Source organism: Elephas maximus, chromosome 25, assembly GCF_024166365.1.
Source record: "Elephas maximus indicus isolate mEleMax1 chromosome 25, mEleMax1 primary haplotype, whole genome shotgun sequence".
Classification (NCBI taxonomy): domain Eukaryota; kingdom Metazoa; phylum Chordata; class Mammalia; order Proboscidea; family Elephantidae; genus Elephas; species Elephas maximus.
The window spans coordinates 62,017,196-62,044,205 of NC_064843.1; the positions used below are offsets into that span (position 1 = coordinate 62,017,196).

At 42.0% G+C, this 27,010-nt stretch overlaps 1 protein-coding gene across 6 annotated transcripts in view; it reads right to left on the minus strand.

Moving 5' to 3' along the window:
- RALGAPA2 (Ral GTPase activating protein catalytic subunit alpha 2) overlaps window positions 1-27,010 on the minus strand; it is a 459,903-nt gene that overhangs the window by 418,017 nt on the left and 14,876 nt on the right. For all 6 annotated transcript variants that reach the window (XR_007515412.1, XM_049869401.1, XM_049869403.1 and 3 more), the window contains exon 2: window positions 543-653. Coding sequence is in view for 5 of the 6 variants with exons in the window: in XM_049869401.1 (XP_049725358.1) it covers window positions 543-653 (111 nt within the window). In the remaining variant the exon portion in view is untranslated. The remainder of the gene's footprint in view (window positions 1-542; window positions 654-27,010) is intronic.

Sequence of the window (27,010 nt, forward strand, 5' to 3'; positions counted from 1 at the left end):
TGGGGGGATACAATTCAATCCATGACAATGGGTATAACCATAAACATATATAAACACATTAATAATGTATATGGAAGCAGATATAGGAAACATTAACAGTGGTTGCTTCTGCAAAGCAGGACTGAGAGCCTAGGCAAAACAGACACTTCAGTTTTCATTTGAAATCCTTTAGTGGTATCTGAGCTTTTTTTTTTTTTTTTTTACAATGTACACATATTATTTGTCTTTCTCCTTTTTAAATAAATTATTCCTTTGGAACTCATGCCTTCCTCAGATTTCTTCTTCTTCAATTTGCCCTCTAGCCATTTGTTGTTCAATTAACAGCAGTACATAAGAGAAAGTTCCAGGGAAACAAGGATGCCAACCAGCCCACTGTGATCGCACAACGTTGCTATGGCTTGGCAAGCAAGAAGTGCAAAAAATGGCTACCTGGGTTTGAAAAACTAATAATTTGTGGCTCATGGCACATACAACTTCTAAAACTTTCTGAATGTTTTAATCTGATAAAAAAAATTTTTTAAAAACTTTATAGAAAAGCTTACCTTTTAATTTCAAACTATTTTCCAGTGTCATAAAATTTTCATAGAAGATGAAATATATTTGAGAATAGTTGGTCTCAAAAAACTGCTTAAGATCACTTCCATCCACATTATCTGAAAAGAAAAAGTTTCCATTTATGACAATGCACAATTATCAGAATTCACAAACAACCTTTTCAAAATGAAGGAAAGCAAAAGTTAGCTTTAGAACCAAAAAAAATAAAATAACCAAACCCATTGCCATCGAGTCAATTCCAACTCGTAGCAACACGGTAGGACAGAGTAGAACTACCCCATAGGTTTTCCAAGGAGTGGCTGGTGAATTCAAACTGCCAACCTTTTGGTTAACAGCCAAGCATTAACCACTGCACCCCCAGGGCTCACTACCCCCTCATAGGACAAAAAAAAAACAACGGAGCCCTGAGGGCACCCAGCTGCTAACCAAAAGGTTGGCAGTTCAAACCCAACCAGAGGCTCCTCAGGAGAAGGACCTGGCGATCTGCTCTTATGAAGATTACAGCCTAGAAAACCCTATGGATGGTTCTACTCTGTCACATGGGGTCACTATGAGTCTAAATCAACTCAACAGCACCTAACAACAGGGAACTTACAGGGTCACTATGGGTGGGAATCGGCTTGAGGGCACTGGGTTTTTAACAACAGGAACACTCCAACACCTATGAGAGTTCTGAACTCTGAGGTAATTCAGGCAACACTCCAACACCTATGAGAGTTCTGAACTCTGAGGCAATTCAGTCTGTGAACATGCCCCAGGGCACTCCTCCACCCTGTCTTTCTTTTTCCCTTTTAAATAAATTATTCCTTTGGAACTCAAGCCTCCTTCAAATTTCTTCTTCAATTTGCCCTCTAGCCATTTGTTGTTCAATTAACATCCCTAAGAGAAAGCCCCAGGGAAACAAGGATGCCAGCCAGCCCACTGTGATTGCACAACTTCGCTAAAGGACCTGCGCAGGAGACTGGGAGACTGAATGCCGCAAGATTCCGATCCAAGTAGATGAGAGTGGACAACCGCACATTAAGTAAATACCAGTTAGAAGGTAAGGGGGAGGGAGAGTCTAGAGAGGAGCCAGATGACTTCACGGTAGGTGGAGAAGGGGAACTCCCGGGGACGCAGCTTTTGACACAGGTCGTGAAGAAGGATGAGTCTGTAGATCTGAAACACAGCTTTGCTACGTGGAGGGCCTAGATGGACCAATCTCTCCTAGCTCCTACCTCTCGACGGGAAGAAAGAAGCCAGCTCAAGGGAACTACCACGAGCTGGCACGGCATCCACCCACCCATCCATCCATCTCCATCCAGGCCCCTGCATGTGCTCTGCCTTCTCTCCAGCTTCCAGTGGCCTGTCCTTGCTCCTGTTTGGACAGGGTGGCAGCCCGCCATGCGTTCCTAGGGCTGCACTGAGCACTGTTGCTCCCTGCTGTAGCATAGTTTTGTTAAAGCCAGGGACTGTGAGTAGACAGGCAAGTCATGCAGGGAATTCAGGCCAGTGACAAGTCCTGCTGGGGCCGAGCAGCAGGCACAGCCACTTCTTCCACATGCACACTTATCCCAGGCCAAACCTCACAACAACTGTCAAAGCAGTCATCACTGTCAACACACCTTTGTTCATTTTCCTCAGCAGACAAGGCTGCGCCATTTACAGGGTCCTGACCAAGGTTTTAGTGCTCTGGAAGAAAACACTAGTATCCTTAGGAAAATTTAAGTTTCCTTAAAACTCTACGAGGATTATTCAAAAAAAAAAATATGTTGTTATTCAATCTGTAACAGAGTGGTGTACATTACTTTTGGAGTCCTAATACTATGAATACAGGTGAATACCCATTAAAACCAAAAAACACCCATTGCTGTGGGGTCAATTCCGACTCATAGCGACCCTATAGGACAGGGCAGAACTGCCCTATAGAGTTTCCAGGGAGCACCTGGTGGATTCAAACCGCCGACCTTTTGATTAGCAGCTGTAGCACTTAGCAACTAGCCACCAGGGTTTCCAAGTTCACAGTAATGTTGGTAAGTCTAAACAGTTGTTTACCTTTGGTAACTATACAAGGGCCTTTCATGCAAAAATCTTCTCTGGTCTTTGAAATAATACACATAAAGGTGTTTAAAAAAATCATATGTGCTACCAATCTCACATTCTATTTACTGCATCAAATAAAACTGAGCACCACCAAAACCAAACCCAACACCGTCAAGTCAATTCTGACTCACAGCAGCCCTACAGGACAGAACAGCACTGCCCCTTAGGTTCTCCAAGGCTGTAAATCTTTACGGAAGCAGGCTGCCGCATCCTTCTCCCACGGAGCAGCTGTCGGGTTCAAACCCCAGACCTTCCAGCTAGCAGCCAAGTGCCCTAACCACTGCACCACCAGGGCTTCTAAGCTGAGCACAGAGCAGAGGAAACTCCTAGTAACTAACTCATTTACCCGTGCAAAAGCAAGTAATGACGAAACTAGTATCATCAACCCACGTGAATATTACTCTTATTAGCCACACAGTTTTGCCCAGGAATCCTGGGGTGCCTTCTACAGAATTTACTAGTTCTGAGGAAGGGTTTTGTTCACTTCAATCCAAACTGTTAGCCCATCCGCCGCTGGCACTGTTCCCTCTGCCTGAAGCACAGTTCACCAAGCAGATTCCCACTCACCCCTCAGTGATCAGCGGAGACACCTCACCCCGCCCCAAGACTAGGTTAGTGCCTCTGTTGTGTGTTCCCCATCACCCTCTTGTCCCCTATCCTAGAACATGTCAAACGTGACTTAATCCTCCATTTGACAATCTGTCTTCTCTGTTAATACACCCTTGCCCTCACAGAACCCACAGTCTACAAATTCGTCATTATGTCCCATGCATCTAGCACAACATTTAGTTCAAATATTATTTTCTTGAATGAACTGAATAAAAGAAACAGCCTACAACATACAAACAAACAAACAAAAACCTATGGCTGTTGAGTCAATTCCGACTCATAGCGACCCTATAGGACAGAGTAGAACTGCCCCACGGCGTTTCTAAAGAGCACCTGGTAGATACAAACTGCTGACCTTTTTCACTACACCCCCAAAGTTTCCACAACATACAATGATGTGATAATGACTACCCATTAGATTATATACCTACCGGGGCTTTCCAAGAGAGATAGTCCATCTCTGCTGATAACTCCCAATTTCTACCTGAATCCCTGCCATCTCCCCTGAGCTCTCTACTCTTACAGCCTACAGCCAACTGGACAGTTCCACAGGGGTGTCTTAAAGGTCTCGTAAATTAAGCATGTCAAAAAGGGAATTATTGTTTTCCCCTCAAGTTCTGTTCTTCCCTCAGACTTTTCTACCCTAATAAATGGCACCACCATCCACTTCTGCTCAAGCCAAAGCCCAGGGTCATCCTGGTTTCTTTTTGCACCTTCATTGCCCGTTTCCAATGCATCCCTCTGTCCCGTCAATTCCACCTCCAACATGGGTCCCAACCCTGTACCACTTCTCACACTTCAAAGCCCAGGCCGGCCTGGTCTACATCACTATCTATCTTCATCTGCTGCCTGGGCTCCCTGCCTCCACTTTTCCTCTCTGCAGTCCATTCCCCACAACGCAGTCAACCTGAAGGTTTAATCATGTAAGTCAGATCTTTCCTTGACTGAAAACCTTCCAAGTGGCGTCCAGCTATACACAAAGTCCAACTGTTTTGCCATGCCTCCTGCGATCTTTAAGGTTGTGTGTCAACTTGGCTGGGCCACGATTCTCAGTGGTTTGGCAGTTATGATATAGTTTGGCACTCGTATAATGGTATAATCACCTCCATGATGAGATTTGATATAATGTGATCACCTCCATGATGGGACCCACTGGGATTAGCCAATCAGCTAAAAGGGAGTTTCCTTGGTGGGTGGTCGGCATCAATATAAGTAGACTTTTTGGCAGGGCTTGGGGCTCGTCCTCACTCTGGATACTGCAGCTAGCTCCTGTTCATCTGACCTCCAGTTCTTGGGACTTGAGCTAGCAGCTTACCTGCCGTCCTTGCCTGCCAATCTTGGGATTCACTGATCTTCACAGTCTGTGAGCCAGCGCCCTGCTCTCTGACTCACCAATCGTGGATTCACCAGCCTCTGCTGCTACTTGAATCAGGAGAAGCCTCCAGCCTGACCCACATTCCAGCCTTTATAAACCACGTGAGCTGTTTCCCTAATATAAATCTCTCTATATACATATTTATACACTTTACTGGTTTTTCTTCTCTGGAGAACCCCGCCTAAGATCATGTGCAAGGCCCCAGCTGATTCCCCCGTTCAACACCACCTTTATTTCATACCACTCTCCCCCTTCATGCCCTACACTCTGTGGCTTCCTTCCATTCCCCAAACTTGCCACCTGCATTCTCCACTCGGGGCCCTTTGGATATGCTTTCCCCACCCCCAGATCTTCATACAGCTGATCCTTTCTCATCCAAATTACACGCTATCTCCTCAAAGAAATCTAAAAGTGCCCCCATGTATCACTCTTCACATTTCATCATATTACTCTGCCTTTTTCCATCATAAGCTCTGCGAATGATGGACGAGTGACTGCCCACCAGTGAACTGACTTCAGACACAGAGTGCCACGGCAAGCAAACAACTGTCCTCACAGCAAGGATGTGTATGTGCTGACACAGCAAGATGGCACAGAAAGGTTTAGTGGGGGGTCAACAGCTCCCCCATCTTCCCCAGGGGCTCCCCAGTCCCTCAGAGACAATCAAATATCAACAACCTGAACAAAGACAGTCCCCATCTAGTCTGCTGTGAAGCCAAAAGGCCAGGTAACAGCTACCTTCTTCCTCAGCCATCCAACAGCACCTTTCTTGTGAATAAGACATGGATGATGCTGAGCTTAAAGTACTCAGGTAACAAGATGATGAGACACACTCAAGGTAACCTGACACACAATGAAACCAAGCGCATGATATCTATAACATCCTCAGTTTGTTCACATGTGTAGAAGACTCCTCGTGGTCTGGGAGTCCTCTTCACATGACTTCCCCCTGCAGCACTCAAGAATAGCGGAAATCATCTCATTTATTCACTTACTTCTTTATTAGCTGGCACCCCCACTAGTACGCAAGCTTTATGATAGCAGAAATCTCACCTGGTTTTTTCACTGCTGCATCCCTAGCCCCAGTCTAGCACATAAAAGGTGTTCAACACACTTGTTAAATGAATCAAGAAAGAAATATCAATATTTTATGTCTCTAACTCAAAATCCAGGATGATTCTTGGTTTGTCTTATTAAAAAGAAAGACTCATCAGATAAAACTTATGAAGTAAATAGGTTGTGGGGAAGGCAACCAACCACAAGACATTGAAATTTAGCATTCTGCAAAAAGGAACACAGGAAAGTATGAAAAAAAAACATGATCTTCAGCAAGGCTAACTTGAAGAACCATCAAGATATAATAGGAAGGTTTTGCTCAGGAAAACTGACTGACCACAAACTTCCTTTAGACAGGCATTCTTCCCCCACTCAGACATGTATTGACCCCTACCCCTGCCAACAAGCACTGTGCTAAAAAATTCAAAGAGAATAAAACATAGGATCCTCAAGGGTACACAGCTAACTGAATAAGTAGCAGAAAGGGCACTATGACCAAAGCTTACACAGGGCATCAAAGCAGGAGTGGGCAACACCATGGGAAGCCTGGAAATATTAATAATGCCATGTATTTATGTCATGCTTTACACTTTAAAAGACAGTTCCGTGAGTTTATTTGACACTCACCACAACCTGTTAAGTAGATGAAACGGATGTGATCAAGACAAAGAAACCTCAGGTTCAAAAGCTTACGTGACCTGCCCAAGGTAACACAGCCCTTTGGGGATGAGAACTCCCGTCCAGGTCTTCCAACTCCAAACCTGAACCACACAAAGGCCTAGAGACCAAAGGGAACAAAGCAAAAACAGAAATCAGGTCAGGAGTATAAAAAATAAATCATTACCTCGAGGAAACAGCAGGAGAGCCAGAAAAAAAAGTACAGACAGAAAAGAAGACAAAGTAAGAACTAAGAGGAAAGTGTGGGGCACTGAAAATGGGAACTTCCATGTTCCCTAAGAAAGAGCTCAGGGTAATCTCCCCACTGCCTCCTAGGCGCCGATAAGGAAGAGAGAGGGAGGACAAGTCCCAGATTACAGAGCTGAGGCTGGAAATTGCCTTTGAGGTTATGATTTTTAGGGTCTTTGAGTCAAATGCTAGTACATCACCTCCCTACAATCACAAAACACAGGGAAGCCATTCAAATTTAACCATAGGGAGGCAACTGGCAGAGCTAGGGGTTGTTCCTGCGTTTTTAGAAATCTTTAATTTCTCCTTCTTTTTCAGCACCAACAACAGCCAGCAAACTGTTTCTATTATTTTTCTATCTCCAAGATAATCTATATTCCACACCAAAACCCACTGTCTTCCACCCCTCTGTTCAGCTAACCCTCATGCATGGTGACAATTATGTTTCCACATCTAGCTGAAAGGCAACAGCAACGGTTGAGAGCAAAACCTTCAAGTTCAGAAGCTACAGGATCTTGGACAAGTTCTCTAAAAGCTCTGTGCAATGAGGCTAACAATGGTTTCTACATCGCATGGCTGCTGGGATGATAAAATTAGCATATGTAAAGTGTTTATAAAAGTGTCTGTCAACGTTACGCGTGCTAGTTGTCGTATAATTGCTTAGCTCTTGGCAAAGGCCATCCTACCAGATGGGAATAGCCCAGCTTCACCTATCTGTGGATACATAAAATTCAGTGACTCATGAAACTCATATACTTAATGAGACTGTCCCTTATTAAATAGCACTTAATCCTGATACAGCAATAAGCACTACCAGTAAACACACCTCGCAAAACCACTGGGACTGTCCCTCCTTTTCCTTCCACTTTTCAATAGCAATTCTAAAAAAAAAATTGGAAGGATCACAACACAGCCTCACAATACCTGCTTTCAGCAGATCCCTGGAAAGCACCAAAGGAAGGGGGAAAGATTCCTTATCCTTATCCCATTCAGGAGTTGCAGTAGGATGCAGCCCCTTCCAGGTAGGGAACAACCCCCATCCCCCCCCCCCCAGAGCAAAGAGGCATCCCTGCCTAGTGTAGAGATGGGTGTCGTTTCCAATTTTGCTCAGATTCCCTGGATAACAGCACTGAAGGCTAAAAGATCGTGGGCTGGCAATAGCGAAGAATGAAGAATTCAAGGCGAACCTGACACTTAATAAAATGGTCATTTAGAAACCCTACGTGGGAACAAAGAAACTGAAGTGCAAAGAAACTACTGAGACACAAGGCAGAAACCCTTGACAAGGAAGAACAGCATCAGTAAAGCACCACTGCTTTCAGGCTTATAGGATTAAGATTGATTTCACTTTTTAACAACAGCCAAGGTCTCTCCCCTCTTTCCTCCTCTTGTGGTCCTTTGTGAAAAAGCCACAATGTATTTCTGCCCTCCACCTACACTGACTGGGGGCTAAGCTCCTGACCTGCTTTGGCCAACAGGTTGTTTAAAACAGGACAGGGCAGTGATTGGGAAACCCCCAGTAGCTGCTGATTCAATGGAAATGAGGAAGCACCTGGAGCACACCTAGACACAGCCTGCCGTCTGGAGCTGACCCCACCAGCCTGCACACCCAGGAGGGAGAAATGTAAATGCTTGTTGTTAAGGCTTATGCAAGCCATTGGGTTTTGAGATGATCTGTCACACAACATTATTGTAGAAATGTTGGTGGAGAAGAAACTCATCACAAAGCAGCTTCACTAGTCCTAAGGGCTGGCAAGCTTATGAAGAGGTTCCCCAAAACAGAACACACTGTCATCTCTTGTTAAAGGAAAAAAAGCAGAAGGAACAGATCCAAATCACAGAGGCTACCCGTTGATACAAACTTTCTAACCAGAGTGAAGGCAGGGGCTCCTTTTCCTGCTACCAAGCCAGTATGCTTTGGTGCCTCCTGTGTGCGCAATATCATGCTAACCACAGGTACAGGACCAGTGGCTCATCTAGGTGAGGAGGAAGAACCTGCCCAATGAAGCAAGAAGCACTTTAGCTTCAAGACTCAGTGGGTAATGAAACCCTAAGACAGTCCGCATGTGCTGATTGTGCTTCCTCATCATTGTTGCTACTAAAGAAAAATTCAAATTTGATAAAGCCCTCTGTATGTAGACCTAAAAATACATCCTTTGCTGATTATATACAAATACAGAATCTTCCTGTGGATGGACAAAACTTATCCATGCCAGATGAAAGGCTCCAGCCCCACATGCTCTCACACTCTGAAGCCTGAGATCAGGTCAAAGATGATGTGGTCTCAGAAGCCCCGTCGAAGAGGATGGAAAGGGAGGTGGGCCTTGAGGGCGGTACACTGAGTCCCTCTTAGCTAAATCCTACACACACCCCCAATTCAGCTTGCACGCATGGACACCTTCCCTGACCACCACCCAGCCGCAGGTGCCCCTCCTGCCCCACCAGAGTGCGGCCAGATATGTGGAGTCTCCACATACCCAGGGCACAGCCCTGAAGAAATGCCCAGTGAGTATTAGCACCAACCAGTGAAATCTGCGTATGTGGAGAGGCCACGAATGAGAAGAAACCATTCCTTGAAGGTCACAGCAAGGGATAAAATGATTTTTTAAAAATCAGGGCAACAAGAGACAGAAAGGGCCGCATGAACTACAGACCTACATCATCCTGAGACCAGAAGAACTAGTTGGTGCCCGGCCACAATCGATGACTGCCCTGACAGGGAGCACAACAGAGAACCCCTGAGGGAGCAGGAGATCAGTGGGATGCAGACCCCAAATTCTCATAAAAAGACCAGACTTAACGGTCTGACTGAGACTAGAGAAATCCTGGCGGCCATGGTCCCCAGACCTTCTGTCGGCACAGGACAGGAACCATCCCCGAAGACAACTCATCAGACATGAAAGGAACTGGACAGTGGGTGGGAGAGAGATGCTGATGAAGAGTGAGCTAATTATATCAGGTGGACACTTGAGATTGTGTTGGCATCTCCTGTCTGGAGGGTGGATGGGAGGATAGAGAGAGAGGGAAGCTGGCAAAATTGTCACGAAAGGAGAGACTGGAAGGGCTGACTCATTAGGGGGAGAGCAAGTGGGAGTATGGAGTAAGATGTATGTAAACTTATATGTGACAGACTGACTTGATTTGTAAACGTTCACTTGAAGCTCAATAAAAGTTAATTAAAAAAAAAAAAAAAATCAGGGCAAAACGTCTTACAGCAATGGACAAAAAAGATTCCTCCGGATTGGGAAAGTACTCAGGGCTGCTCCAGACAAGGAACAAATAAAACAGGGTAATGGGCAATAAAGAGTCACTCTATTAATTTCTACTAAAGAGCAATGTTTTCAGAATAATTCTGGCACAAATATATGGTCCCTGTTTGCCCATGTCTCAAACTACCAATTTCTTTAAACTAATATTTATACTTCATTTATTACATAAGTCTCTATGTTACATAAGAAAAAAAATCTAAAATCAGAAACATACTATTTAGCAGCATAACTTAAATTTACCAATATACGTTTTAAGTGAATTTACATTAATTTTGTTATATTATCCTTTTTTTTAATAAGCTATTAGTACAAAACAGCAATAAATCAGCACCATATCAAATTTTTTGACACACACAGGTTATTTGCATGCCAATACAAGTCCAAAACTTAAGGCATAACCATTGTATGAGTAAATATTACCAAAATTGAACACTTTTAAAAGTAAAATATGTCCTCTGACCCATAATTCCTTTGTCTCTCAATTAAAATGAGCAAAACTGGCAGTGATCACAAAGAGACCCAGATTACAATGATTATAAGCAATTTCAAAAATAAGAAAAAATGAATATAAATGTCTCTCTTATTGGGGAGCTCACCCCTCCCACCGATTAAGCCACCAGCTCAGGACAGAGTTCTCCCAAATCTGCCCCTTGGTCTCTGGCTTCTGCGTTCCCTCCCATAAGCCCAAATGGCTGCAGCAGTTGGAAGTGTTTGACACGGAATTACTCCTGAAGTTAAGCAGCTACAAAGCCACTCCCGGCCCCTCCCTTAGTCCGCCCCACCCTCGCAGAGTGACGTGAGGTCCTCCCCTCGCTCCTGCAAGACACCCACACTCTCTTTCTCACCTCCCTACCACAAGCTGCCTAAGAGGCCAGGCTCAAGGAGAAGCCTATAAGCAGAAGCGACCATGGACCCCTCTCCCCAGGCACACATCAGGAGATGTCCCATCAGGCCTTGCGCCCATTTCCATCCATCTCCTGAGAAACCCAAGCCTCTCACATGAACCTCATCTCCGACTGTCACCCCCATAAAGTTCTGGGCATCACTTAATCAGACCCCAGCTCTCATCCCTCTCACCACTACATCCTCTAAAGCTCACTCCATGCCCTCTACTTCACATCTGTGAAGGTTCCCTCTCCCTTCCCTGTAGCCTGTCAGGTAAGGCTTCTATTCTCCTCCTATACCCACCCACCACTTGGCCTACAAATGAGGTAGGTATCTTCCCTGCTCTGCACTGCAATTTCCAGACCATTCTCCTTCGTTCCTCACACACATACTGCGGTGCCATGAATTATTTAATATGGCCCTTCTAGCCATGGTCTTTGTGACTCATACACAATGACTGAGTGGGACTATGCAAATAAGGTATATGGAACCTGTGATGGTTGGGGTTGTGTGTCCACCTGGCTAGGCCATGCTTCCCAGTATGTTATGGCTGTCCTCCATTTTATGTGTTATAAACCCTAACCTCTACATGTTAATGAGGGAAAATTGGTGTGGGGCATATCTTGAGTCACAGCCTTGCAGGAAGGTGTGACTCAAGTCCTACCCTTATTCAAGTTATGACCTTTCCAGTGGTGTGGACTGCATCCAAAGTATATACGTGGGTGCCCTGCCAGGGCTCTCTCTCTGCATCTGGATCTCATGTCTGCTTCATGATCATCTAGCCTCTAGCTCCTGGGACTTGAGCCACCAGCCTGCCATCTGACTTGCTGATTCTGGAGTTTGCCACCCTCTGCAGCCCCATGGGCCAGTGGCCTACCGTCCAACCTGATTCACCAGCTTCCTCAGCCTGTGAGCCAGCAGCCTGTGGTGTGACCTGCCAGTTTGGGTTTGTCAAGCCCTGCCGCCACGTGGGTCAAGAGAAGCCTAAGCTTGACCCACGGATTTAGGACTCGCCAGCCTCCACAACCTCATGAGCCATTTCCTTGATACGGTTTGTGAGTTCTGTGAGATATTACAGTGAATTATGGAACTGAAAGACAGGAGGGAGAGTACTGAAGGGAAGAGGAGTAGTTGATATTAGAGGCGATGGAGTGGTACAGCAGCTTGGAAAAGTTGGACCTTTGGGGCATCTTTAACCTCCACGCAATAGAAACTACCTTTGTGCTGAAGGAAAAGAAATTATTCATTTACACACAAAAACACTTCTTTGCTGCGCACACCAATGCTCTATACCACCGATTACTCCCACCAACTGGCCTAGCTGCATGCAGTGTTTCACCCTCCCAGGACACTCCTGAAAATTCCAGGGACCGGCTCACTGTCTTTCATTCCACTACTAGCACTGTCTTTCATTCTTTGTGATCTCGGCATTCCCATGGATGATCTCTGACTTCCTCATCTCTGATAAGTCTGTCCTCCACCCCTCTGCCATACACTGCCCTGGCCATATCCTGTTGGTGGTGGTGGTACCCTCGAGTGACCCCATGCACAAGGGAATCAGACCACTGTGATCCATAGGCTTTTCACTGGCTCATTTTCAGAGGTAGAGCACCAGGCCTTTCTTCCTAGACTGTCTTAGTCTGGGAGCTTCAGGAAAACCTGTTCAACATCGCCGTAACACACAAGCCTCCGCTGACCGAGCAAGGGATCCTAGACACAGCCGTTACTTATAACCTCCCTGCATCCAAAGTCCCAATTTCAGGCATCCCACTATCCTGACACCTACCATTTCTTTATGTTTCCTGCTCACTCCTCTGGAATCCTAATTCCAGCAACTCCTCGGTCCTACTGAATTCTTGAATCCAGTGATCTCAACGTCTTTTCACTATCTATGATGTCCCCCCAGTCCTCGCTTCCTTTCTTTCCCAACTCAGTTTCTATAGTTCATCTTCTTAAACAGTCTTTTCATTGCCCCTCAGCACTGTAGTCCCATTCTCCTTCCACCATATTCAATCAGTAAAGCCTGAGTCCCAGCTTCACCCTTGATTCAATTAAAAGTATTCATTTTGGCACAGGTCATGTGCAGGGCTTTGAAACAGTTCGTACTGGTTCAGTCACAGCCAATGGAGCAAAACTGGAACAGATTCAAATTTTCACAATTTGGGTGCCCCACAACGGTAACTGGAATGGGAAAAATTATGAGTTGAAGCCTTAGAAAGGGAGACTGGAAGAGCCGTACTGAGCCCCTCCAGGAGCCTAATGTGTGAGACTGAACTATTGGCAGGACCGTGGAGAGTGATACACATTCAAATGGCATGGCTGGCCACCACCTTTGAGTGGGGCCCACTGTTTCCAACTCTGCTCAAAATCCAGCGGGGCCAGAGATTTGGTTGCTGTACAACGTGTATGCTCCCCTTGTTTTCTAAGAGGAAGATTAAGTTTCTAGCAGGGCTTCAACTCATAATTTTTTTCATTCCAGTTCACCCAATTTTTAATAATTCAGATCGGTTCTGGTTTTGCCTCCTTGGCCGTGACTGAACCAGGAAGAACCAGCTCAAAGCCCTGGTCGTGTGCCAGATACAAAAGATTTTTTTAAATTTTTGTATGAAATATTCGATACATGTGAAAGAATAGGTTTTATATACATGTAACTTACAATGTATAATAATATAACACCCACCCAACTAAAGCAGCCGCTCCAATCAGACTTTGGCCCCACTACTCTATTGAGCTCCACACCACTTACTCCAAATGATCAATCTTCAGTCCTCTTCAGGGCCAACAGGCAATACACACGTACCCCAGTGCCCATGTGCTACCACCCTGGCATAACAAAGGAAAGTGAGACTAGAACACTGGCATAAAATACTTTTGGAAGTGTGTTCGTACCTAAATTACATATTCCTATTTACAGGAAATTAAATGAAACTCATCTTTTAGCTTCGCTGATAGTTTTACTTCTGAAATACCAGTTATACTGTCTTAAATATTTCTAATTTTTTCCCTAAAAACATACATATATTTAAAAATGTATCATAATTGATCATTTATTTCCATGGTACTCTGCATGGCATTTTTAATGAAAAAATTGAGAGCAGCCTGGCACAGATTCTGCTGGTTGCCCTCGGACAGCACCCCTAGCCTAACCATTACCTCCCTCACATGCCTCTACTCTTCCTAACAGAGGCCTTGTTTTGTTCAGAGATTAGGGAAGCTGGCCATTTCCCAACCCCAGAGGGTGGGACCCGATGCTGCCAAGTCAATTATAGGCTCCATGTCCCTAGCCAATGATTTGTTTAGGCTCGACATGTGACCCAATGCTAGCCAATAACAAATGGGAGGGAGACTAATAGAGATGTCTGAGAAAAGATTCACTGTTCTGAAAGGGACACCTAGAAGAAGTGATCCTTATTTTTCCTGTCTCTGGATATTATTCTACCTGGGTGCAAAACTTACAATGGCTATGGGCACTCTGCCACCCTGAAGGGAGCTGACCTGAAAACAACCCACCACACTGAGGATGGCAGAGCAGAGGTGGAAAGAACCCAGACCGTGACTGATATCACTGAACTGTGGAATTAACTAACACTGGGCCATCCTGTCTCACGACCTTTTTTTTTTTTTTAATTGTGTTTTAGGTCAAAGGGAAACCCTGGTGGTGTAGTGGTTAAGTGCTACGGCTGCTAACCAAAGGGTTGGCAGTTCGAATCTGCCAGGCGCTCCTTGGAAACTCTGTGGGGCAGTTCTACTCTGTCCTATAGGGTCGCTATGAGTCAGAATCGACTCGACAGCAGTGGGTTTGGTTTGCTTTTTTTTTTTTTAGGTCAAAGTTTAGAGCTCAAGTTAATTTCTCACACAAAAATTTTTATACATATTGTTATGTGACACTAGTTGCAATCCTCACAATTTGACAGCACACTCCTCCTTTCCATCCTGGGTTTCTTGTGTCTATTCAGCCAGTTCCTGTCCCTTCCTGCCTTCTCATCCTGCCTCCACACAGGAGTTGCCCATTTGGTCTCGTGTATCTGCTTAAACTACGAAGCACACTCTTCGTGAGTATTATTTTATGTTTTATAGTCCAGTTTAATCTTTGTCAGGAATGGTTTTAGTTCTCGGTTAACAGAGCGTCTGGGGGCCATGGCTTCGTGGTTTCCTCCAGTCTCAGTCAGACCATTAATCAGAGCTTCTTTTAATAGGAGAAAAAAATTCTTAAAATTTAGGTTTATATTTGAGTTTTGTTACCTGCAATCAAATACATCTTTGTAGATACACAGCTGAGATAAAATCTGACAGCAGAACAGGAAACAAATACTAGTGTCAATTAAAAAGTTCATAAAAAGTATATTTATCCAACTTCATTTCCTAAGACTTATTTTCATTTCTTTATACCTATGACATTAACCAGATATAGAAAAGAAAATTCTAAAAAATTAGAAAGATATTAACACTTCTGTTATACAGGATTCACAGTCCATGTGTAAAAGTAGTTCTATATAAAGATTTACTCCAAATATCTAGTATTAAAAAGTAGGGCTTCTTCCCTCACATTTATATATTTTTTATTGTAGTAAAAATATATGTAACAAAATATTTGCCAACCCAACATTTTTACATGTACAATTTAGAAACATTGGTTATGGTTAGTTTCCAAATGATTTCGCCACCATTAACAGAAACTCAGGGCCCCCTAAGCAAGATGGCCCCACTCTCCCTCCCTCCCAAACCTGGTAACCACTACTGAACTTTTATTTCTACACATCTGCCGATCTTATATAAGTAGGACACAAAATGTGGTACATACATACAATGGAGTATTTACTCAGCCATAAAGAGAAATGAAGCCCTGATACATGCACCATGGATAAATCTTAAAAACATTATGCCGACTGAAGTCAATCATAAAAGGGCTGCTTTTACTTAAAACATTTTTGACAGACATTTCTCAAAAGCAGGGTTCTAAAACTTTGTTTTTAAGAGCTATCAAGTACCAATATAATAAAACACATTATATATACCAATCAAATATGATGTTCAAATGTGTTTTATATTTTAATGTATTTATGCCTTTTATAGGAATCACGTTTCATTGGACTTTTTTAAGGCAACGCACAACTGCTTCTGAATTGGGAATAGCCTACATTAAAGTCAAAACCACTTATTAGGGAAAGTGTTAAAGACAGAAATCAAATGGGAAAGTGCTGTTGTAGTCCTAATTCATTTCTCATAGCAGGAGCTACATGGTAACCTCTACTCTTTGTTCTCAACAACTAAAGGAGTGATGGGGGACGGGAGAGTCTTGTCTTACTTATGTCATATAATTAACGTGAATACTTACAACAGCTTAGAAAAGAGCTTTGTATATATTATCTCAATTAAACTTCCAAGGACTCTAGGAGGACACTCTCCTTATCACCAGTGGGAGGATGGGCTAAGAAACACTGCCAGGACTCGAATTTAGGCAGTCAGCCTCCCCATACTGTTCACCTAATTAAGTCTAATACTGACAGAAAATGATCGAGGAAAGCATACCTGAAAATACTTTTTTAAACAAAAAGAACACAGGGGAGTAATGGCACCAGTCTCAGAATTGGATGGCTACTATAGTCAAAAGAGGACCCAGAAGTTGGTTTATTTAAATAGGACACCAGAGCCAGCTTGCAAGTGGAATGACCTTCTTCCTAGACAGGCTAAAAGGGTGGACTTTCTGCTAAATTAACTCAGCAGAGACCAAAATGGCCTTCCCAAGGTGCTGCCTTAACCTCCAGAAAATCATCCGACTCTCCGCTGCCTGCCCAGCAGCAGCCTCAGACACTGCCACGTCTGCTGTGTCACCTACGGAACAGGAGAAAATATTTGGGGACTACCAATCTGATAAGGTTTAATACCCAGAATATACAAAGAACTCCTACGACTCCACAACAAAATGACAGATAATCCAACTAAAAAAATGGGCAAAGGACTTAAACAGACATTTCTCCAGAGAAGATGTACAAATGGCCAACAAGCACATGAAAAGATGGTCAATGTCACTAGCCATTATGGCAACACAAATCAAAATCACAATGAAATAGCACTTCACACCCACAAAGGTGGCTATTTGAAAAATTGAAAATAACGATTGACCAAGATGTGGAAATACTGGAACTCTCATCCATTACTGGTGGGAATGTAAAATAGGGCAGACGTTGTGAAAAAAGAGTGTGGCAGTTCCTCAAAAAGTTAAACATACAACTGCCATATATGACTCAGCAATTCCACTCCTAGGTACAAACCCAAAAGACTTTAAAGCAAGGACTCAGACAGATACTTGTACACCAGTGTTCACTGCAGCATTATTCACAACAGCTAAAAGGTAGAAACAACCCAAGTGTCCATCGATGGATGGGTAAACAAAATGAGATATATTCATATGATGGAATATTATTCAGACATAAAGAGAAATGAAGTTCTGATACATGCTGTGAACTCTGAAAATATTATTCTGAGTGAAATAAGTCAGACAGAAAAGAACAAATATTGTATGATCCTCCGTAAATGAAATATCTAGAAGAGGCAAATGCATAGGGACAAAAGTTTGTTAGTGGTTACCAGGACGTGGGAGTAAGGCGAAACGGAGAGCTACTGCTGAAGGAGGACGAGTTTCTCTTTGGGGTGATGTGAAACTTTTAGAGATGGATAGAGGTGACGGTTGTGCAACACTGTGAATGTAATCTATATCACTGAATTGTACACTTAAAAATGGGTAAAATGGCAGGGTTTTTGTTGTTGTTGTTATATATATTTTACCACAATTTAAAAAAAAAAATCAATGCATATAGTCTACCTAGGCAGACTCGAAGAGTAGTAAATTCCATTTATTAAAAGGGCATTCCCTAACTTCCCTCAAATTAGATAAAATAATTCTCAAATATTACTCCCACAGTATTAAGCAGAATTTATAGAATGTCATTAAAGGTTTTCTCAATAAGCTAGGATCACTACTACAAAAGTGTATACACTTTGTGTATATATGGGCAAGGGCAGAGATATGTATGCAGTGTTATTTAGGGTTAGAATGTGCTAGAAAGCCCTTCCAGAACTCCTTTCACAGAAAAACACAAGCCAGAATGAAATTCCGCCTATTAGAACAGGGGATGTTATCCTGGCAGACCAATCAGAGTACCCCATCTTCCTTACCCAGTGATTGGTAGAGAATGGGCACATGACATAAACAGGGTCAATCAGAGTGGTTCTCAGGCACTGGCATGAGCCCTAGAGGAGGAGACATGCTCTTCTCAAGGGCTACTAACTGCTGAGATATGTCAGCCTAGCATTGCCAGGGACCATCTCTCCAGCACCGGGCAGAGCCAGCCTGAGAACTCAGCAGAGGAACAGAAAACAAGCAAACAAATAAGCAAAAACCAAATCCAAGACCAGAGAGGAGTGTTGGGGGGGAGGCGGAAAAAGGGAAAACGGATGTGAGAGTGGGTGAGTACTGTTAATATCACTTAAATACTCAGATATCACTTAAATCTCTGTAGACAGCCATACCTAAAGTTGAATGTTCCCATAAGCTTTTTTTTTAATTTATTGTGCTTTAAGAGAAAGTTTACAAATCAAGTCAGTCTTTAATACAAAATACTCCTAGTTGCTCTCCCTCTAATGGGACAACACACTCCTTTCCCCTCTCTATTTTCATGTCCCTTTGGCCAGCTTCTGACCCCCTGTGCCCTCTCATCTCCCCTCCAGACAGGATCTCCCATGTAGTCTCATGTATCTCCTTGATCCAAGAAGCTCACTCAACAGTATTGTTTTCTGTCCCATAATCCAGACCAATCCCTGTCTGAATAGTCGGCTTTGGGAATGGTTCCTGCCTTGGGCTAACAGAAGGTCTGGGGACCATGACCTCCAGGGTCCTTCTAGTCTCAGTCAGACCATTAAGTCTGGTCTTTTTACGAGAATTTGAGGTCTGCATTCCACTGCTCTCCTGCTCTCTCAAGGGTTCTCTGTAGTGTTGCCTGTCAGGGCAGTCATCGGTTGTAGCCAGACACCATCTAGATCTTCTGGTCTCAGGCTGATGGAGTCTCTGGTTCATGTGCCTTTCTGTCTCTTGGGCTCATAATTACCTCCTATCTTTGGTGTTCTTCATTCTCCTTCGCTTCAGGTGGGTTGAGGCCAATTGATGCATCTTAGATGGCCATGTGCTAGTGTTTAAGACCTCAGACGCCACTCCCACAATCGGATGCAGAATGTTTTCTTCATAAATTTTATTATGCCAATTGACCTAGATGTACCCTGAAACCATGGTCCCCAAACCCCAGCCCCTACTATGCTGGCCTTCAAAGCATTCAGTTTATTCAGGAAGCTTCTTTGCTTTTGGTTTAGTCCAGTTCTGCTGACCTCTCCTGTATTGTGTGTTGCATTCCCCTTCACCTAAAATAGTTCTTGTCTACTAATTAGTGAATACCCCCTCCCTCCATCCCTCCCCACTCTCATAACCATCAAAGAATATTTTCTTCTCTATTTAAATTCTTCCTCAAATTCTTATAATAGTGGTCTCATACAATATGTCCTTTTGCAACTAATTTCACTCAGCATAATGCCTTCCAAATTCCTCCATGTTATGAAATGTTTCACGGATTCATCATTGTTCTTTATTGATGCATAGTATTCCATTGTGTGAATATACCATAACTTATTTATCCATTCATCTGTCGATGGGCACCTTGGTTGCTTCCATCTTTTTGCTCTTGTAAACAGTGCAGCAGTGAACATGGGTGTGCATATGTATCTGTTCGTGTAAAGGAGTGGGATTACCAGACTATCTTTTTAAGGAAGTGCCAAATCAATTTCCAAAGTGGCTGTACCATTTGACATTCCCACCAGTAGCGTGTAAGCGTTCCAGTCTCTCCACAACCTCTTCAACATTTATTATTTTGTTTTTTTTGGATTAATGTCAGCCTTGCTGGAATGAGATAGAATCTCATTGTAGTTTCGATTTGCATTTCTCTAGTGCCTAATGATCATGGTGAGCATTTCCTCATGTATCTGTTAGCTACCTGAATGTCTTCTTTAGTGAAATGCCTGCTCATATCCTTTGCCTATTTTTTAACTGGGTTATTTGTCTTTCTGTAGTTGACTTTTTGGAGTATCATGTAGATTTTAGAGATCAGATGCTGGTAGGAAATGTCATAGCTAAAAACCTTTTCCCAGTCTGTAGGTAATATTTTTACTCTTTTGCTAAAGTCTTTGAATGAGCACAGGTATTTGATTATTAGGAGCTCCCAGTTATCTAGATTCTTTTCTGCATTGTTAGTAATGTTTTATTTACTGTTTATGCCATGTATTACGGCTCCTAGCGTTGTCCATATTTTTTCTTTCATGATCTTTATCATTTTAGATTTTATATTTAGGTCTTTGATCCATTTTGAGTCCGTTTTTACGCATGGTGTGAGGCATGGGTCTTGTTTCATTTTTTTGCACATGGATATCCAGTTATGCCAGCACCATTTATAAAATAGACTACCTTTCCCCCGCTTAGCTGACTTTGGGCCTTTGTCAAATATCAGCTGCTCATACTTGGATGGATTTATGCCTGGATTCTCAATTGTGTTCCATTGGTCTATGTATCTGTTGTACCAATACCAGGCTGTTTTGACTACTGTGGCGGTATAATAGGTTCTAAAATCAGGAAGAGTGAGGCCTCCCACTTTGTTCTTCTTTTTCAGTAATGCTTTACTTATCTGGGGCCTCTTTCCCTTCCATATGAAGTTGGTGATTTTTTTCTCCATCTCATTAAAAAATGTCGTTGGAATTTGCATCAGAATTGCATTGTATCTATAAATCACATTTGGTATAAAAGATATTTTTACAATGTTAAGTTTTCTTATCCATGAGCAAGATATGTTTTTCCATTTATGTAGGTCTCTCTTGGTTTCTTGCAGTAGTGTCCTGTAGTTTTCTTTGTATAGGTCTTTTACATTTCTGGTAATATTTATTCCTAAGTATTTTATCTTCTTGGGGGCTACTGTAAATGATATTGATTTGGCGATTTCCTCTACTATGTTTTTTGTTAGTGTAGAGAAATCCAACTGGGTTTTTTTTTATATATAATTTTTATTGTGCTTTAAGTTTACAAATCAAGTCAGTCTCTCACACAAAAACCCACATACACCTTGCTACACACTCCGAACCACTCTCCCCCTAATCAGACAGCCCACTCTCTCCCTCCACTCTCTCTTTTCATGTCCATTTTGCCAGCTTCTAACCCCCTCCACCCTCTCATCTCCCTTCCAGGCAGGAGATGCCAACATAGTCTCAGGTGTCCGCCTGATCCAAAAAGCTCACTCCTCACCAGCATCCCTCTCCAACACACTGTCCAGTCCAATCCATGTCTGAAGAGTTGGCTTTGGGAATGGTTCCTGTCCTGGGCCAACAGAAGGTCTGGGGGCCATGACCACCGGCGTCCTGCCAGTCTCAGTCAGACCATTAAGTCTGGTCTTATGAGAACTTGGGGTCTGCATCCCACTGCTCTCCTGCTTCCTCAGGGTTTCTCTGTTGTGTTCCCTGTCAGGGGAGTCATTGGTTGTAGCCAGGCACTATCTAGTTCTTCTGGTCTCAGGATGATGTAGTGGCTAGTTCATGTGGCACTTTCTGTCTTTTGGCCTCGTAATCGCCTTGTGTCCTTGGAGTTCTTCATTCTCCTTTGATCCAGGTGGCTTGAGACCAACTGATGCATCTTAGATGGCTGCTTGCTATCATTTAAGACTCCAGATGCCACTCTTCAAAGTGGGATGCAGAATGTTTGCTTTATAGATTTTATTATGCCGATTGACTTAGATGTCCCCTGAAACCACAGTCCCCAGACCCCTGCCCCTGCTACGCTGGCCCTCGAAGCATTCAGTTTATTCAGGAAACTTCTTTGCTTTTGGTTTAGTCCAACTGTGCTGACCTCCCCTGTATTGTGTGCAGTCTTTCCCTTCATCTAATGTAGTTCTTATCTACTGTCTGATTAGTGAAAAACCCTCTCCCACCCTCCCTCCCTCCCCCCTCTCGTAGCCACAAAAGAATGTTTTCTTCTCAGTTTAAACTATTTCTCAAGTTCTTATAATAGTGGTTTATACAATATTTGTCCTTTTCCAACTAATTTCACTCAGCATAATGCCTTCCAAATTCCTCCATGTTATGAAATGTTTCACAGATTCCTCACTGTTCTTTATCAATGGGTAGTATTTCATTGTGTGAATATACCATAATTTATTTATCCATTCATCCGTTGATGGGCACCTTGGTTGCTTCCATCTTTTTGCTATCGTAGACAGGGCTGCAATGAACATGGGTGTGCATATATCTGTTCTTGTAAAGGCTCTTATTTCTCTAGGATATATTCCAAGGAGTGGGATTGCTAGATCATATGGTAGTTCGATTTCTAGCTTTTTAAGGAAGCGCCAAATCGATTTCCAAAGTAATTTTACCATTTTACATTCCCACTAGCAGTGTATAAGTGTTCCAATCTCTCCACAGCCTCTCCAACATTTACTATTTTGTGTTTTTTGGATTAATGCCAGCCTTGTCGGAGTGAGATGGAATCTCATTGTAGTTTTGATCTGCATTTCTCTAATGGCTAATGATCGTGAACATTTCCTCATATATCTGTTAGCTACCTGAATGTCTTCTTTAGTGAAGTGCCTCTTCATATCTTTTGCCCATTTTTTAATTGGGTTATTTGTCTTTTTGCAGTATCGTGTAGATTTTAGAGATCAGGCGCTGATCAGAAATGTTGTAGCTAAAAACTTTTTCCCAGTCTGTAGGTAGTCTTTTTACGTTTTTGGTGAAGTCTTTGGATGAGCATAAGTGTTTGATTTTTAGGAGCTCCCAGTTATCTAGTTTTTCTTCTACATTCTTTATAATGTTTTGTATACTGTTTATGCCATGTATTAGGGCTCCTAACATTGTCCCTAGTTTTTCTTCCGTGATCTTTATCATTTTAGATTTTATATTTATGTCTTTGATCCATTTTGAGTTGGTTTTTGTGCATGGAGTGAGGTATGGGTCTTGTTTCATTTTTTTGCAGATGGATATCCAGTTATGCCAGCACCATTTGTTAAAAAGACTGTCTTTTCCCCATTTAACTGTTTTGAGGCCTTTGTCAAATATCAACTGCTCATATGTGGATGGATTTAAGTCTGGATTCTGAATTCTGTTCCATTAGTCCATGTATCTGTTGTACCAGTACCAGGCTGTTTTGACTACTGTGGCAGTATAATAGGTTCTAAAATCAGGTAAAGTAAGGCCTCCCACTTTGTTCTTCTTTTTCAGTAATGCTTTATTTTTCCGGGGCCTCTTTCCTTTCCATATGAAGTTGGTGATTTGCTTCCCCATCTCCTTAAAGAATGTCGGGATTTGGATCGGAATTGCATTAAATGTATAGATCACTTTTGGTAGAATAGCCATTTTTATAATGTTAAGTCTTCCTATTCACGAGCAAGGTATGTTCTTCCACTTATGTAAGTCTCTTTTGGTTTCTTGCAGAAGTATATTGTAGTTTTCTTTGCATAAGTCTTTTACGTCTCTGCCAACTGGTTTTTTAATGTTTATCTTGTATCCCAATACTCTGCTGAACTCTTCTATGAGTGTCAGTAGTTTTCTTGAGGATTCTTTAGGGTTTTCTGTATATAGGATCATGTTATCTGCAAACGGAGATACTTTTATTTCTTCCTTACCAATCTGGATGTCCTTTATTTCTTTATCTAGCCTAACTGCTCCGGCTAGGACCTCTAGCACAAGGTTGAATAAGAGTGGTGATAAAAGCCATTCTCGTCTGGTTCCCGATCTCAAGGGGAATGCTTTCAGGCTCTCGCCGTTTAGGATGACGTTGGCTCTTGGCTTTGTATAAATGCCCTTTACTATGTTCAGGAATTATCCTCTATTCCTATTTTGCTGAGAGTTTTTATCATGAATATGTGTTGAACTTTGTCAAATGCCTTTTCTGCATCAATTGATAAGATCATGTGGTTCTTGTCTTTTATTTATATGATGGATTACATTGTTTTTATAACGTTGAACTATCCCTGCATACCCGCTATTAATCCCACAAAGTCACGGTGAATTATTCTTTTGATATGTTGTTTAATTCTATTGGCTAGAATTTTGTTGAGGATTTTTGCATCTAACTTTACAGGGGATATACGTCTGTAATCTTTTTTTGTGGTATCTTTACCTGAGTTTGGTACCAGGGATATGCTGGCTTCACAGAATGAGTTTAGGAGTATTCCGTCCTTTTCTATGCTCTGAAACACCTTTAGTAGTGGTGGTGGTAACTCTTCTTGGAAAGTTTAGTAGAACCCTACAACGAAGCTGTCGAGCCAGAGCTTTTTTTTGTTGGGAGCTTTTTTTTTGTTTTTGAAATTTAAGTATGCTGTATGCAAAGTCGAAAAATGTACCACACAGCATTATTGCAAAAAATCACTGATACAAAACACTCTGCAGCTGGTGAGAAGGCAATAAAAAGTGGGTTTTTTAACTCGTTACTATAAATTACTATTACAGCACTTTGCAAATTCAGAGTTCAAATTGCATTTCTATGTTTCCTGCAGCAGTAGAGGTTCCAGCACTGAGGCAGCTGCTTTGGGGAGGCAGCACGTGTCAGGGGATCTCCATCTCTCTCTCCATCCCCAGGTACTTCAGGACATTGGCCTGACTGTACCTGTAGTCAAAGAACAGATCCTCACTGGTCTGGAAAGCCCGCTTGGCAAAGATGCTGATCCTGTGGTCACCATTGACCATCATCACTTTTGCATAGCAGTTTGGATTTACTGAGCGAGTCACAAAACAGATTTTGTTACCCTTGTGGGTTGCATCCACCACAAAATCATTGTTGAGGTTGAAGAAGACGCTGCACATGTACTTGTCATTTATTTCATTTAATTCTGCTCTAATTTTTATTACTTGCTTTCTTCTGGTGCCTGGGGTTTCCTGTGTTGCTCTCCTTCTACGTGTTCAAGCTGTAGGGATAATTCTTTGATTTGGGCCCTTTCTTCTTTTTGTATATGTGCATTTATTGACATAAATTGACCTGCGAGCACTGCTTTTGCTGTGTCCCAAAGGTTCTGATAGGAAGTGTTTTCATTCTCATTGTATTCTTTGAATTTCTTTATTCCATCCTTAATGTCTTCTATAACCCAGTCGTTTTTGAGGAGGGTATTGTTCAGTTTCCAGGTGTTTAATTTCTTTTCCCTGCTTTTTCTGTTATGGATTTCTACTTTTACGGCCTTATGATCAGAGAAGATGCTTTGTAATATTTCGATGTTTTGGATTCTGCTAGGGCTTGCTTTATAACCTAATATGTGGTCTATTCTAGAGAACGTTCCATGTGCACTAGAAAACAAAGTATAGTTGGTTGCTGTTGGGTGGAGTGTTCTGTATATGTCTATGAGGTCAAGTTGGTTGACTCTGGCATTTAGATCTTCCGTGTCTTTATTGAGCTTCTTTCTGGATGTTCAACAGAACATCCACTTCACCAAAAGTGGTGTGCTGAAGTCTCCTACTATAATTGTGGAGCTGTCTATCTCACTTTTCAATGCCGTTAGAGTTTGTTTTATGTATCTTGCAGCCCTGTCATTGGGTGCATAAATATTTAATACCGTTATATTCTCAGGGTATACTGTCCCTTTAATCATTATACAGTGTCCCTTCCTTGTCCTTTCCAGTGGATTTAACTTTGAAGTCTATTTTGTCAGAAATTAATATTGCTACTCCTGTTCTTTTTTAATTGCTGTTTGCTTGATATATTTCTTTCCATCCTTTGAGTTTTAGTTTGTGTCTCTAAATCTAAGTTGTGTCTCTTGTAGGCAGCGTATAGACGGATCGTGTTTTTTAATCCATTCTGCCACTCTCTGTCTCTTTATTGGTGCATTTAGTCTATTTACATTCAGCGTAATTATAGACAGGTTATGAGTTTAGCGCTGTCATTTTGATGTCTTTTTTGGTGCATTGTTGACAGATTCTTTTTTCCACTTAATTTTTTGTGCTGTGCAGTTTATCTTTACATACTGTCTTTTCCTCTTACTTGTTGCTGTTGATTTTGTTTCCACTGAGTTTTTTTTTCTTGTATTTTATTTTGATGAGTAGGATCATTAGTCTCCTTAAAAAAAAAAAAAAAATTTTTTTTTTTAAGGGTAAATATTAGCTTAGTATTTAGTCTATTTTTGTAAGTTTAGACCTAACTTTCATTTCTTTATATCTCCTTGCCTTCCTCTCCATATGAAAGATCTTGTCTTCTTTTACATAATGACATCATCGTTTCCCTGTTTTGAGCGTTTTCTTTTCTTGATTCATTTCTGTGATTTCCCTATTTGGGTTAACATCTGGTTGCTCTGTCCTGTGTTCTAGTCTTTGGTTGACATCTGATATTGATTTTTCTACCCAGGAATCTCCCTTTAGTATCTCTTGTAGTTTTGGTTTGGTTTTTAAGAATTCCCTAAACTTCTGTTTATCTGGAAATGTCCTAATTTCACCTTCATATTTGAGAAAAACTTTTGCTGGATATGATTCTTGGCTGACAATTTTCTTCCTTCAATGTTTTATATAAGTCATCCCATTGCCTTCTTGCCCGTATGGTTTCTGCCGAGTAGTCCAAGCTTATTCTTATTGACTCTCCTTTGTAGGTGACTTTTTGTTTATCCCTAGCTGCTCTTAAAATTCTCTATCTTTGGTTTTGGCAAGTTCGATTATATGTCTTGGTGACTTTCTTTTAACATCTACCTTATGTGAAGTTCGATGAACACCTTGATTAGATATCTTCTTATATTTCACAATATCAGGGGTTTTCTGCCAAGAAATCTTCAAAAATTTTCTCTGTATTTTCTGCAATCACTCCCTGTTCTGGTACTCCAATCAATCGTAGGTTATTTCTCTTGATAGAGTCCCACATGATTCTACGGGTTTCTTCATTTTTTTTTTAATTCTTTCACCTGATTTTTCTTCAAATATATCGGTGCCAAGTGTTTTATCTTCAATTTCACTAATTCTGGCTTCCACTTCCACAATTCTGTTCCTCTTTCTACAGCGTTGTCTAATTCTGTAATTCTATTGTTAATCTTCTGAATTTCTGATTGCTGTCTCTCTATGGATTCTTGCAGCTTATTAAACTTTTCATATGTTCTTCAATAACCTTTTTAATTTCTTCCACTGCTTTTTCTGTGTGTTCCTTGGCTTGTTCTGTGTATTGCCTGATCTCCATCCTGATCTCGTTCCTGATGTCTTGAAGAATTCTGTATATTCATCTTTTGTATTC